Source organism: Oncorhynchus mykiss, chromosome 20, assembly GCF_013265735.2.
Source record: "Oncorhynchus mykiss isolate Arlee chromosome 20, USDA_OmykA_1.1, whole genome shotgun sequence".
NCBI classification, from domain to species: Eukaryota; Metazoa; Chordata; class Actinopteri; order Salmoniformes; family Salmonidae; genus Oncorhynchus; species Oncorhynchus mykiss.
In genome coordinates this window covers 20,941,907-20,958,329 of record NC_048584.1, presented here as the reverse complement: position 1 = coordinate 20,958,329, position 16,423 = coordinate 20,941,907, and the positions used below count along the sequence as shown (strand labels likewise).

General features: G+C 40.9%; 1 protein-coding gene across 1 annotated transcript; it reads left to right on the top strand.

The window, feature by feature from the left end:
- Positions 1-523: 523 nt before the first annotated feature.
- Positions 524-3,131, top strand: LOC118941997. The gene is made up of 5 exons (XM_036955542.1): positions 524-919; positions 1,061-1,187; positions 1,491-2,068; positions 2,247-2,787; positions 2,909-3,131. The coding sequence occupies exons 1-5, from the start codon at positions 524-526 to the stop codon at positions 3,001-3,003; spliced, it is 1,737 nt and encodes a 578-aa protein (XP_036811437.1). The 3' UTR covers positions 3,004-3,131.
- The last annotated feature ends 13,292 nt before the right edge of the window (positions 3,132-16,423 follow it).

Below are 16,423 nucleotides of genomic sequence, written 5' to 3'. Positions count from 1 at the left end.
CCTTCAGGTTTTGGATGAAACACTTGTCCTTCAGTCAGGTGAGTTACACTGTCACAATCACTTTGACAGGTGATCATTTTTCACTGTAATGTAACTTACTGGCTCAAGTTCTGTAACAAGACAGTTTGGTAATTAAGTTAAAGACGTCCTCCAGAGATTGTTGAACTTTTCCTGTTGAAAAGCGATATCCCAAGTATAAATCCAGTAAAGTACAAGCAGTGGTCACCAACCGGCCAATCGCAATCGATTGGTCGATCTCCAAGGCATTCCTAGTCAATCCATAAACATGTATGTAAAAAACCCAACAATAGACTGATCTTCACTTTGTCCGCCACCAACAGGCTTTGCCACGGCACACTGTACCTCACCTCCAGGCTTTGCCACGGCACACTGCACCCCACCACCAGGTTTTACCCCGGCACACTGCACCCCACCAACAGAATTTTCCCCAGCACCCTGCATTCCACCCCCAGGCTTTGCCCTTGCAACCTGCACCTCGTCGCCACGCTTTGCCGCTAATACCATGCAGGGCTTTGGCACGATAGTCATCCTGAAACAAATGGTCCTGTTTTTCTTGGAGAGGCTCCCTCCTGCATCAGAGGACCTTGAGTCAGAGTTCCTGACTATCACTGATCGTATCTGCACGCTGTTTCAAAGCATCACTGCCAGATTCCGCAACATCGTTAATGAGGAGCTGGAGAAGTGTACCGACTCAGACAGTAAGAAGTACTGGGCTTACACCTTCTACTGGGAGTACATGAAGAGGTACCCATCATCCCAGTGCCTGGGGATTGAAGCCTTCACATGTGATGAGGAGAGATGTTTAGTGGTGGCCAAAATGTTTGCAAAGAAGATGTACCCCAAGATGCTCCCCTCAGCAGCAGACTTCGACGAGGCTGAAGATTCAGGCAGCAATGGAGTAAGTGATGATTTTAAGTGTTTATCTTTATAAATGTCCACTCATTCAATTTTCTCTGATAACAATACAAATAATTTGGGAAAAAGGAGATATGAAATGCAGCAAATGTTCTGTTAAATATTGTGTCCTTGTTGCTTTCAGTCTGTGGACTTGAACCTGGCGATCCCAGAGACCGCTAACCCTGTCAAAGTGGTAGACATCACAACACCCCTGGCCACTAATCCAGTCAACCTTCAGGTTTTGGATGAAACACTTGTCCTTCAGTCAGGTGAGTTACACTGTCACAATCACTTTGACAGGTGATCATTTTTCACTGTAATGTTACTTACTGGCTCAAGTTCTGTAACAAGACAGTTTGGTAATTAAGTTAAAGACGTCCTCCAGAGATTGTTGAACTTTTCCTGTTGAAAAGCTTTATCCCAAGTATAAATCCAGCAAAGTACAAGTAGTGGTCACCAACCGGCCAATCGCAATCGATTGGTCGATCTCCAAGGCATTCCTAGTCAATCCCTAAACATGTATGTAAAAAACCCAACAATAGACTGATCTTCACTTTGTCCGCCACCAACAGGCTTTGCCACAGCACACTGTACCTCACCTCCAGGCTTTGCCACGGCACACTGCACCCCACCACCAGGTTTTACCCCGGCACACTGCACCCCACCAACAGAATTTTCCCCAGCACCCTGCATTCCACCCCCAGGCTTTGCCCTTGCAACCTGCACCTCGTCGCCAAGCTTTGCCGCTAATACCATGCAGGGCTTTGGCACGATAGTCATCCTGAAACAAATGGTCCTGTTTTTCTTGGAGAGGCTCCCTCCTGCATCAGAGGACCTTGAGTCAGAGTTCCTGACTATAACTGATCGTATCTGCACGCTGTTTCAAAGCATCACTGCCAGATTCCGCAACATCGTTAATGAGGAGCTGGAGAAGTGTACCGACTCTGACAGTAAGAAGTACTGGGCTTACACCTTCTACTGGGAGTACATGAAGAGGTGCCCATCATCCCAGTCCCTGGGGATTGAAGCCTTCACATGTGAAGAGGAGAGATGTTTAGTGGTGGCCAACTTGTTTGCAAAGAAATTGTACCCCAAGATGTTCCTCTCAGCAGCAGACGTCGATGAGGCTGAAGATTCAGGGAGCAATCGAGTAAGCGATGGTTTTAAGTGTTTATCTTATTAAAGTCCACTCATTCAGTTGTCTCTGATCCAAAAATGTATTGTTGTCAATATTGTTAGAATAAATAAAAAAAAATAGTACATCTGCAATGTTGCAAATGTTATGTTAAATAATAACTTTCTTAAATATTTCATATTTTTGCTTTCAGCCTGTGGACCTGAACCTGGCAAACGCCAACGAATTTGTCCCTAACCCTGTCAAGGTGTTGGAGTTGCTTCAACCCCTGTCACTGCCAGACATCAAAAAGCCCTTGACCACTATCCATGACAAAGTGCTGGACAACACAACAACAACCCTGGTTGATGCCCCAGTTAAGGTGGACAGCATCACAACACCCCTGGTTGATGCCCCAGTTAAGGTGGAAAACATCACAACACCCCTGGTTGATGCCCCAGTTAAGGTGGACAACATCACAACACCCCTGGTTGATGCCCCAGTTAAGGTGGACAACATCACAACACCCCTGGTTGATGCCCCAGTTAAGGTGGACAACATCACAACACCCCTGGTTGATGCCCCAGTTAAGGTGGACAACATCACAACACCCCTGGTTGATGCCCCAGTTAAGGTGGACAACATCACAACACCCCTGGTTGATGCCCCAGTTAAGGTGGACAACATCACAACACCCCTGGCCACTAATCCAGTCCACCTTAAGGTTACCGATGAACCAGTTGAATTCCAGTCAGGTGAGTTACATTTGCACATTTGCACTTTGACAGGTTATCATTTCCCTCTGACAGTTTTGTAACTAACTCATTTGTAACGAATTTAAGCTATTGTGATTGATCTTCTCCTTCTCATTTCCAGAAGATGTTGTGGTCATTAAACCAAAGAAAAGCAGAGCCATGAGATTCTTCAGTCGACTTTTCTGCTGCATAAACGAAGATGATTTGATGGTGTGAACCTGACCAGCTTTTCAGAGGATAATTTCAGCTCACACACAAACACACGGGCACGCACACACATGTATTCGCATGCACACACACACACAAACACACACACACACACACACACACACACACACACACACACACACACACACACACACACACACACACACACACACACACACACACACACCACAGTTGTTTAACATGAGTTTTGCATGTTAAATATTTCTCTATAATTTTTCCTCATTAAATATTTTATTATGTCTTCATTCAATGACTATTTTTACTATTTACAGTAGCAATCAATTTATATCGTTATTTTTTTGTAACTATTTACAGTTTCATTTCACATTTCATCACAAACTTACAGTTTTTTACAATCGCTCAGACCCATTTCTCAATACTTAGGTCACTTTTTCAAAACTCTTCACACAGTGAGCATAACAGCAGTCTATGTGGGCTAAACTATGGATCATTTTTCATTGATTTGGCACAAAATGCATTCAATGACTACATCTTTCAATCTTCATAAACTCTTTTCTCACTCAGACACAACCACCACCAAAACTCTATGTTCCTACAGGCCAATTTGCACATGTTTACATACTCTTTTCAAAACTGTTAAACTTAAATTCAAAACCTAAAATTACACAAAATTGAATAAGACATAAATTTGCTGAATTTCTACAGTAATAGCAAATTGAAATATTTTCCAAATCTAAAAAATGAAATACTATCAAAACAATTAGACCAACCACAGCTGATTCCCATTGTAGATTAACACCTACCCAGGTGTTAGTCTTTCAGTTTCATTACCATCTATACAAAATGGGACATTTTAGGAATAATGCTGTACTGTAATGTAAACATGGACCCAGCCAGAGATAGAGAAGTGGCTGACAGAAGAAGAAGAGTGGCTGGGAGAGGGAGAGGAGTACATATGAGTGGTGGAAGAAGACCGAGAGGAAGATCAAGAGCTGTAGTCTCAGATGAGATTAGGGCTACTATAATTGATCATGTAATATATCATGCTCTATCAATGAGAGAGGCTGGTCTGAGAGTGCAGCAAAATCTGCAACACTCAACAGTGGCATCTATTCTGAGAAATTTCCGGCAAAACAACAGGTAAGATGTGCATTCTGCAAGGGCATCTGACTGAACTGCACATTACAGAAGTATATTGAGCAAAGCCTCCAAACCTACTTGTGTGTAATTGTTTCACTGCTGTGCAGGAAACTGCAATCGTTGATATGGTCATCAGAAACAATGGCATAAAACTCACAGAGATTCGGGACAGAGTGTTGGCAGACAATGTAAGCATGACAACTATTTCTAGAGTCCTGAAACAACATCAAGTCAGGATGAAGCAGTTGCGCACTGTCCCCTTTGAGAGGAACTCTGAACGAGTCAAGCAACTCAGGAACCAATAAGTCCAGGTAAGATGACTATAAAATATAGTACTGGTTTTGAACAAAACCAAACAGGGCAGAGGCACACAATGGCATGTTTTAAGGTATAATGTAAACTACCGTAATAGCCTAACTCTTATGTTGTCTTGTGGATTTATTTTAGAGAGTCATGGAGATTGAAGCCAGGCAAACACCCCTCATATTCATCTTTGTGGATGAGGCTGGTTTCAACTTGGCCAAAACACGGTGGCGAGGAAGGAATGTGATTGGGAAAAGAGCCTCAGTGGATGTCCCGGGCCAGAGGGGTACCAATATCACAATGTGTGCAGCAATATCCTCTGATGGATGGCTGTTACACAAACCTCTAAATGGGACATACAACACTGAGCGTCTCATTTCATTCCTGGATGACCTCTATGGAAGGGTTGTGCCAGGTGAGGAGAGGTTCGCAGTGAGGCGAAAATGTTTGTAATTGTATGGGACAATGTGGCGTTTCACCACTCCTGCAGTCACAGGATCCCAGGATGATGTCATTTTTCCTCCTTCCTTACTCTCCATTCCTCAACCCCATAGAGGAATTGTTTTCCTTATGTAGGTGGAAGGTTTATGACCACCATCCACATGATCAATTGTCCCTCCTGGACGCAATGAAGGCTGGATGCCTGGACATATCTGCAGAAGATTGCCAGGGATGGACCAGGCATGAAAAAAGATTATTTCCTAGGTGTATTGCCCAAGATGACATAAGATGTGACGTGGATGAGAACCTGTGGCCAAATGCACATGACAGGCTTTACTAGCATTGCTGCTGTATCTGTATCGGTAGACGGTGTATATACAAATTCTTGTATTTTGGAATCACATGAGACATGTATGTAGTGTTTTGAACATGAAATTAACTGCTGTGCCAAGCTGAAAGTTAGTTATGCTCACTGTGTGAAGAGTTTTGAAAAAATGACCTAATTATTGAGAAATGGGTCCTAGCGATTGTAAAAAACTGTAAATGACATATTATTTATGCATCAACATGTGTTGAACGTCTGTTAGCCTGAGTTTCCTAGTTTAATAACTGTATTTGTTCCATTTTCCAGCAGATGGCAGTCTTGTCTAATATCTGGAGTCATGTATGTTACAGTAATTCTGATGACCTTGTGTCTTGGAATATATGTTCTTAGTCATTATCATGTGCTATAAGAAAATACTACAATGAATATATATATACATTTATAACGAGCATGACCAAAGTACAGTATTGACAAGCATGACCACAGTTCAAAGAACAATGGTCTTTATGTATATGCTATTAAACTTGTAGTCAAATCAAATCAAATTTATTTGTCACATACACATGGTTAGCAGATTTTAATGCGAGTGTAGCAAAATGCTTGTGCTTCTAGCTCCGACAATGCAGTAATAACCAACGAGTAATCTAACCTAACAATTCCAAAACTACTACCTTATACACACAAGTGTAAAGGGATAAAGAATATGTACATAAAGATATATGAATGAGTGATGGTACAGAACGGCATAGGCAAGATGCAGTAGATGGTATAGAGTACAGTATATACATATGAGATGAGTAATGTAGGGTATGTAAACATTATATTAAGTAGCATTGTTTAAAGTGGCTAGTGATATATGACTACTTCCGGCGCTGACAGAGATGGCCGCCTTGCTTCGCCTTGCTTCGCGTTTCTAGGAAACTATGCAGTTTTTTGTTTTTTTCAGTGTTATTTCTTACATTGGTACCCCAGGTAATCTTAGGTTTCATTACATACAGTCGGGAAGAACGACTGAATATAAGAGCAACGTCAACTCACCATCAGTACGACCAGGAATATGACTTTCCCGAAGCAGATCCTGTGTTCTGCCTTTCACCCAGGACAACGGAATGGATCCCAGCCTGCGAAAACAAAGATGTCGAAAAAGAGGATAACGAAGCGGTCTTCTGGTCAGGCTCCGGAGACGGGCACATCGCGCACCACTCCCTAGCATACTTCTCTCCAATGTCCAGTCTCTTGACAACAAGGTTGATGAAATCCGAGCAAGGGTAGCATTCCAGAGGGACATCAGAGACTGTAACGTTCTTTGCTTCACGGAAACATGGCTCACTGGAGAGACTCTAACGGAATCGGTGCAGCCAGCTGGTTTCTTCATGCATCGCACCGACAGAAACAAACATCTTTCTGGTAAGAAGAGGGGCGGGGGCGTATGCCTTATGGTTAACGAGGCGTGGTGTGGTCACAACAACATACAGGAACTCAAGTCCTTCTGTTCACCTGATTTAGAATTCCTCACAACCAAATGTCGACCGCATTATCTACCAAGGGAATTCTCTTCGATTATAATCACAGCCGTATATATTCCCCCCCAAGCAGACACATCGATGGCCCTGAACGAACTTTATTTGACTCTATGGAAACTGGAAACCACATATCCTGAGGCTGCATTCATTGTAGCTGGGGATTTTAACGAGGCTAATCTGAAAACAAGACTCCCTAAATTGTATCAGCATATCGATTGCACAACCAGGGCTGGTAAAACCTTGGATCATTGCTATTCTAACTTCCGCGATGCATATAAGGCCCTCCTCCGCCCTCCTTTCGGAAAAGCTGACCACGACTCCATTTTGTTGCTCCCTGCCTACAGACAGAAGCTAAAACAAGAAGCTCCCGCGCTCAGGTCTGTTCAACGCTGGTCCGACCAATCTGATTCCACGCTCCAAGACTGCTTCCATCACATGGACTGGGATATGTTCCGCACTGCGTCCAACAACAACATTGACGAATAGGCTGATTCAGTGAACGAGTTCATTAGAAAAGGCATTGAAGATGTCATTCCCATAGCAACGATTAAAACATTCCCAAACCAGAAACCGTGGATGGAAGGTAGTCAGAAAGATAGGGCCATATCCAATAATCTCTCTTTCTTTGATTGCAAAATCTCTATGGGTAATAAACAGGGGTCACTGTTGGACTAGATAGATTAGGGAAACCAAAGAAAGCTTTACAGTTTACTTTGCAGCAGGGATCTGCTTCATTTCACTTCCAGAGGATTATGATGGCCATGCCTCTCCCAACATGATGGGTGGGGGCTGTGGTGAGACTAGGAGCAAGACCATGGGAAGAAGTAGTAGGAAAACGTTGAGACACAACGACTTGCTGTGCTGTATTTAAACTCCAGTCAGATTCCCACACCTTTCAACAACACCCCCCCGAGACCCACGCAGACGCGGATTCCCACTTCTACTCTTTGACACACACACACACACACACACACACACTGCCTGGCTTGCACTGAGGTGGGTTTCAAGTTTACAATGCACTCCTGTTGATGTCTGGCCAGTTCCTTTCTCCTTGTGAGGTATAAAAAGGTCACAAAGCAGCCGTCTGGCTCAGCTTTATAACATATGCTGCTCTGTTCTCCACAATAACAATAAAGACTGTTCTCTACAGCTATGTAGCATATATCAGTGTTCTATGGTCATCTCTGTCTTCACAATAGGACTGTTACAGTTTTTTTTGATTGCTAAACGACAGTGGACACCTGGAGTCACATGTGCAAAACTCTAACTACAGTCTGCACAGCAGCAGTTCATGTGGACCAAACTCTAGTTCGTTTTTCATTGCTTGAACACAGTTTTCAAAACTCTACACACTTATCCCATGACTTTAACCACAACCTGCACAACACTGTGGATTTACAGCACTTCCTTCAAATGCTAACACACTGCTGTCAAAACTGTGAACCACACATTCAAAACGGAATAGATTTCAGCCTTGTGCCTTTCAAACACTGCTGATTGCAATTTCAGCTGAAAGGCTAAGCAGGTGTCTTGTTTTAGACTTGTTAGTGAACACACACACATATTACAGTATATACAGGTAGAGCTCAGAAAGACTCATTTTGGAAATGGAACAAGGAAGATGGGTTCGTGGAGGGAGAAGGGTGGCAGGGAGAGGGCGGATGCGTGGAGGAAGACAAAGAAGACAAAGAGCTGTTATTTCAGATGAAATAAGGGCTACACTTATAGACCATGTCGTGAACCATGGTCTCTCATTGAGAGAGGCAGGGTTGAGGGTGCAACCCAATCTGCAAAGAACCACAGTGGCATCTGTAATGCAAATTTTCCATCATGCAAACAGGTGAGAGTTACATCCTTACAGTAAATGAAAACATTACAGGAATCTATTTTGTATTGCAATTATAGAATATTTACACAGATATATATTACAGTAAGTTTGACTGTAAAATATATTTTTACAACAGGACCCAAAGGCTGCCCCCAACAGGGGGAAGAGGAAAAATATTTTCAGATGCGCAGGAAAATGCTATTGTTGACATGGTTGTTGTTAACAATGCAATAAAACTGCGGGAGATTCAAGATAGAGTGCTGGCTGATAATGATATATTTGAAAATGTTAATTCTGTCAGCACAACAACTATTGCTCGAGTCCTAAAGAAACACCAAGTTACAATGAAACAGTTATACACTGTACCGTTCGAGAGAAACAGTGAACGGGTAAAAGAGCAAGATACCAATATGTCCAGGTAAGACGTCTGAGGTTACGTACACAGCTATACAAAATATTTACAGTAAAAAAAAACACTAGCATTTCTACAGTAAAACTGTGCACTTACTGTTTTTCAGAGAGTAATGGAGGTGGAAGCACTGGAAAGACCACATTCATTTGTATTTATCGATGAAGCTGGATTTAACCTTGCCAAAACACGGCGCAGAGGAAGGAATGTTATAGGTCAAAGGGCCACTGTGGAGGTTCCAGGCCAAAGGGGGGGAAATATCACCATGTGTGCTGCAATGGCCAATGATGGTTTGCTTCTCAACAGACCACTCATTGGCCCATACAACACAGAAAGGCTTATAGCTTTCCTAGAACAGCTCTATGCTCAGCTAGTGCCAGCAGAACAGGGGGAGCCAGTAAGAAACCCCCAAGTTTTTGTCATAGTTTGCGATAACGTTGCTTTTCACCACTCTGCAGCTGTCACAGATTGGTTTGCAGCACATCACAGATTTATGGTTTTGTACCTGCCTGCATATTCACCCTTCCTCAACCCAATAGAGGAGTTTTTCTCTGCCTGGAGGTGGAAAGTGTTTGGTCACCACCCACATGACCAAATGTCTCTTTTGGAAGCCATGCGTGCCGGATGTGAGGACACGAGTCCAGAGGACTGCCAGGGATGGATAAGGCACTCCAGAAGGTTCTTCCAGAGGTGCATGGCAAGAGAAAACATTAGATGTGATGTTGAAGAAAACCTGTGGCCTGATGCTAGAGAGAGGCAGGATTAGCCCCTCAATTATTTGTTTGAATTACAGTATGTACTTTTAGTTTCTACCTTTTTTTTCTCATTACTGTAATTCCGTAAATTACTACAGACTATTGAAGCAAACTGCTAATTTTCATTTACCTTAAAGAATTGTTATGTTCTAAAATTGTAATAAATCATGTGAAAGAATGTCACTCTTTTCTTTGAAGAAAATATGACTTTGTATGAAGTCACTGAAATTGTTCAAACTGTAAAGATGAAAAGTTTGTATTTTCTGTATTGGTGTTTGATGCTAGTGTTTTTACTCTCAGTGTGTTCTGAGTGACAGTGTGTGTTATCTCAGTGAGGGTTGTGCATGGTGTTTGGCTGCACTGAGCGTGTTTTGAGCCATGTGTTAAGAGTTGTGTTGCTTGGAATGAGTTTTGCAGGTGATGTGAACTGTTTAGCTCAGGTGACTGTTGGTAGTGCAGACTGTAGTTAGAGTTTTGCACATGTGACTCCAGTTGTGCCCACTGTCGTTTAGCAATCGAAAAAAACTGTAAATCACCTGGCAAGAAGAGCTGAAGCAGCTCAGCTGAGAAAATGGCCCCAATTTGCTACAGAAATTCCTTTGATTTGTTTATACTTATAAACATAATAATGAACAAAATGTCCCTTGTGTCACTTGAGTCCAATACACAGATTTTGAGCCATAGTTGAAAAACTGCTAAAATATAATTGCCAACATTCTCCTGAAATACGTGGAGGCCTATTTCACAAAACACTGTTGTGGTTCGGTGCATCAGTGTATTCAATTATTGTAACAATCGTATACATTATTGTTATTTGCAAATAGATTATAGATGTAGGCTATTTGCAATGGTCAATAAATGTAGATTGTATTTAACTTAAAGGCTAACCATTGCCATTGTCATTGATGTTTGATAATAAATAAATGTTTGTATATTTAATTACGCAGGAGTCAATCAAATCAAACAAATCATTTTGCAAACAATTATTCCTATGTTGAAGTTTTCGTTATTTAATAATCGACATCATGCATTTTTGCATTAGCTTTTACGAGTGAGGAACGAGAGCGCAGCGCATCACCTATCACACACAGTGTGTGACAATTATCGAACCTGTAGCCTACAGTATTACGCAACAATACGCACACTCCATAACAGTATGTTCACAATCAATTTCTATGGAGATGGAATGTTTGATTTCTCCAGAATGTCAGAATGTTAGCTAAAAACATTAGTTTGCGCCAACCCAAGCACGAACACATTTGCGAATTAGTTACGATTACTCATCTTTATTTTGAGTTATTGTCAAAAGTCCATCTATCATTTCCTCAAATAATTAATGGATTTTAGCAATAAAATCCCGCGTGCCCTTTCTACATCTGCTCAGGTAAATCCTATGATATATCGTACTTGAGTTTTAATCGTTCAATTATGTCCTTGTAGAAAGTCCTGGTATGTTTTTCTGTTCTCAAGATGTTCAGTCCGAGTGCTGAATACCGGCAGACTGTAGAGCGGTGCTGGGACAAGAACTACTACAATGAGCAGGTAAAATTTAAATCATTTTCATTTCAGAAAACACTTACACCATATCGAAAGTGTATGTTACAGTGGAGTAAATGTGAATGTTGTAGTGAGTGAACGTTATTTATGATAAGACTTACATGGAGAAAATCGAACCATTCTGAAATGAAAATGGATGGCCCTCCCTTCAGCAAAATATATTTGACCTAAAACCCTACTTTAAAATATAGTGACCCTCCCATATACCCAAAATATTAACTAAAACTAAGTGGATAACAGATAACATGTCTACCGTTTACCCTAACTTCTTGGACAGACAATATGAGGTTTATAAATTGTTAATCATCCTGTAAGCATTAAATAGCAACATGGGAATTTTGATAGCACACAGGGCTGTGGGCCAGAAGGTTAGGGTAACATAAGGACTAAATGTATGTCTAATTTACACATCTCAATCTGGCTTTCTGGGATCACTATATTTTTTAATTGCAGCCGCAGTGTTTTAAAACGGCCTATCACTCTAATATCGTTGCTATAAATCAGAGCACGCACAAGCAGTCTCTCTCCATCCATTCCATTCAAATTGAATCCTGTTTCAGATATTTACAGTATATACTGTATATATAGCCTGTATATACAGTACCACTCAAAAGTGTGGACACAGCTACTCATTCCAGAGTTTTTCTTTATTTTTACTATTTTCTACATTGTATAATAACAGTGAAGACATCAAAACTATGAAATAACACATATGGGATCATCTAGTAACCAAACAATTATTAAACAAATCAAAATATATTTTTTATTTGAGATTCTTCAAAGTAGGGACCCTTTGCCTTGATGACAGCTGTGCACACTCTTGGCATTCTTTCAACCAGATTTTCCAACAGTCTTGAAAGAGTTCCCACATATGCTGAGCACTTGTTGGCTGCTTTTCCTTCACTCTGCGGTCCAACTCATCCCAAACCAACTCAATTGGGTTGAGGTCGGGTGATTGTGAAGGCCAGATCATCTGATGCAGCACTCCATCACTCTCCTTGGTCAAATTGCCCTTACACAGCCTGGAGGTGTGTTTTGGGTCATGGTCCTGTTAAAAAACAAATAATAGTCCCACTAAGCGCAAACCAGATGGTATCGCTGTAAAATGCTGTGGTAGCCATGTGGGTTAAGTGTGCCCTGAATTTTAAATAAATTACAGACAATGTCACCTGATTGGCTCAAACACATTAAGAAGAAAATAAATTCCACAAGTGCACTTTTAACAAGGCACACCTGTTAATTGAAATTAATTCCAGGTGACCTCAGGAAGCTGGTTGAGAGAATGCCAAGAGTGTGCCAAGCTGTCATCAAGGCAAAAAGGGTGGCTACTTTAAAAAATCTCAAATATAAAATATGTTTTGATTTGTTTAACACCTTTTTGGTTACTACATGATTCCATAAAGAGGTGGAAAAAGTATTAAAGTATTAAGAAAACTATACCTTAATATAAAATGACTCAAGTAAAAGTGAAAGTAACCCAGTAAAATACTACTTGAGTAAAAGTCTAAAAGTATCAGATTTTAAATATACTTAAGTACAGTTGAGGAAAAAGCATTCAATTGTCATACTTGAGTTAAAGTACAAAGTGAAAGTAAATGCTATACATCAAATTGCTTATATTTGGCAAACCAGACTTTTTTATTACATTTTTTTTTAACAGCCATGGGCACACTCCAACACTCAGACATCATTTAGAAAGGAAGCATTTATGTTCAGTGAGTCCACCAGATCAGAGGCAGTAGGAATGACCAGGGACATTATCTTGATAAGTGTGTGAATTGGACAATTTTCCTGTACTGGTAAGCATTCCAATTGTAACTAGAACTTTTGGGTGTCAGGGAAAATGGATGGAGTAAAACTTACATAATTTTCTCTAGGAATGTAGTGAAGTAAAAGTAGTCAAAAATATAAATAGTAAAGTACAGATTCCCCCAAAAACGACTTAAAGTATTTGAACTTAAGTACTTTTCACCACTGATTCCATATGAGTTTTGATGTCTTCACTATCATTCTACAGAAAATAGTAAATAATAAAGGGAAAAAATGGAATGAGTAGGTGTGTCCAAACTTGTGGCTGGTACTGTAGGCTACTTAACAGCTTCTACCCACAAACCATAAGACTACTGAACGGCAAATCAAGTGGCTAACCAGACTATTTGCATTGTCACCCCCCCCCCCCCCCCCCCCCCACACACACACACAATTTTTACACTGCCGCTACTCTCACTGCAGCTACTCGTTTATTATCTATGCATAGTCACTTGACCTCTACCTACATGTACATATTACCTCAATTACCTCAACTAACACACATTGACTCTGTAGCCCCGCACATAGACTCTGTACCGGTACCCCCTGTATATAGCCTGCTACTGTTATTTTATTGTTGCTCCTTAGTTATTTGATATTTTTCTTCAGTTAATTTTAGTAAATACTTTTTTAACACTTTTTTTTCATAAAACTGCATTGTTGGTTAAGGCCTTGTAAGTAAGCAATTCACTGAGAGGTCTACTACACCTGTTGTATTCGGCGCATGTGACAAATAACATTTGATTTGATTTTTGATTGGAAGAGCTTTGCACACCTAGACTGTGCAATATTTGCCCATTATTATTACTGTTTTAATTCATAACGGTCTGTCTAGGAGGTGATAGGGACCATGGCTAGACAGCAATTTTCAAGTCTTGCCATTGATTTTCAAACAGATTTAAGTTAAAACTGTAACTTGGCCACTCGGGAATATTCAATGTCTAAATGTTATTGCTACCCATCTACCAAGCACTGGCCTTCTTTACGAGGCTTTTGAAAACCTCCCTTGTCTTTGTAGTTGAATCTGTGCTTGAAATTCTATACTTGACTGAGGGACCTTACAGATGTTGTATGTACAGGGGACAGAAGAAAGGGTAGTCATTAAAAAATCATGTCATCCCCTTCAGACCTTGGGACTATAAGTTTCTGAGATATGAGCCTCAAAGTGTTCACATCGCAGATCTCAGAACTGTTTTGTAGTTCATTCTTCTTTCATAACCCAGTAAGGTCCTCACCTTAAAGGTACCTAAAGTGCTGAGAATCAAAATCCTAAGCCATTTGTAAATCTGTTTTTTTAAGGTGGGGGGTGGCTACGTTATGGCCATTCTTCTGAAAAAGTTGTGAAAAAAAATCTAAGTAAATGCAAAATGTAAGGTTTTGAGATAATGGGTATTATTCAAGTATCAAGATCTCAGAATTGTTTATTGATGTCTTCCTCTACATGACTCAATAAATACAGTGCATTTGGATAGTATTCAGACCCGTTGACCTATTCCATATTTTGTTACAGCCTTATTCAAAAATGGATGTAAAAAAAATTCCCCTCTTCAATCTACACACAATACCCCAAAACGACAAATTAACAACATTTAGACATTTTTGCAAATATATAAAAATATAAAACAGAAATATCACATTTACGTAAGTATTCAGACGCTTTACTCGGTACTTTGTTGAAGCACCTTTGGCGGAGATTACAGCCTTGAGTCTTCTTGGATTTTACGCTACAAGCTTGGCACACTTGTATCTGGGGAGTTTCTCCCATTCTTCTCTGCAGATCCTCTCAAGCTCTGTCAGGTTGGATGGGAGCGTCGCTGCACAGCTATTTTCAGGTCTCTCTAAAGATGTTCGGTCAGGTTCAAGTCCGGGCTCTGGCTGGGCCACTCAAGAACATTCAGAGACTTGTCCCAAAGCCACTCCTGCGTTATCTTGGCTGTGTGCTTAGGGTGGTTGTCCTGTTGGAAGGTGAACCTTTGCCCCAGTCTGAGGTCCTGAGCGCTCTGGAGCAGATTTTCATCAAGGATCACTCTGTACTTTGCTCCATTCATCTTTCCCTCAATCCTAGTCTCCCAGCCCCTGACCCTGAAAAACATCCCCACAGCATGATGCTTTCACCACCATGCATCAGGAATGGTGACAAGTTTCCTCCAGATGTGACGCTTGGCATTCAGGCCGAAGAGTTCTTTCTTGGTTTCATCAGACCAGAGAATCTTGTTTCTCATGATCAGAGAAAGCTTTTGTAAAAATCCAAGCGGGCTGTCATGTGCCTTTTACTGAGGAGTGGCTTCCATCTAGCCACTACCATAAAGGCCTGATTGGTGGAGTGCTGCAGAGATGGTTGTCCTTCTGGAAGGTTCTCCCATCTCCACAGAGGAACTCTGGAGTTCCTTCATATTGACCATCGGGTTCTTGGTCACCTCCCTGACCAAGGCCCTTCTCCCCCGATTGCTCAGTTTGGCTGGGTGGCCAGCTCTAGAAATAGTCTTGGTAGTTCCAAACTTCTTCCATTTAAGAATGATGGAGGCCACTGTCTTCTTGGGGACCTTCAATGCTCAACACAATCCTGTCTCAAAGCTCTACGGACAATTCCTTCCACCTCACGGCTTGGTTTTTGCTCTGACATGAACTGTCAACTGTGGGACCTTATATAGACAGGTATGTACCTTTCCAAATAATTTACAATAATTTGAATTTATAACAGATGGACTCATCTCAAGGATTATCAATGGAAACAGGATGCACCTGAGCTCAATTTTGAGTCTCAAAACAAAGGGTCTGAATACTTATGTAAACAAGGTATTACTGTTTTTTACCTTTAATACATTTGCAAACTTGTCTGAAAACCTGTTTTTGCTTTGTCATTATAGGGTATCGTGTGTAGATTGATGAGGAAAAGATGTAATTTAAACCATTTTAGAACAAGGCTGTAACGTAACAACATGTGAAAAAAGTCAAGGGGTCTAAATACTTTCCAAATGCCCTGTATATCACCTTACAGACAATTATTTTTTACTGACAACTCAGTATTGTGTAATTGGATTGCAGACAGAACCTAATAGCTCTACGTTAACAGATGTTTGCTCAGACAAAACGTTCAGATTATACAATTTTATTTCAATGTAAATGGAGTTCAAGAAAAATCGGACATATCTCACATGAAAAGGACCAACTAAAGGGAATCTCTATGTGAATTACTCATTTTTGACCCAAAATGTCAGATAGAACTTTAGTTCCAAGGTCTTGCCCTATTTTTTCACACCGTCCATGTGATTTATGTGATTTGTTAAGCCACATTTTACTCCAGAACTAATTTAGTCTTGCCTAAACAAGGGGGTGAATACTTATGCAACGACTATA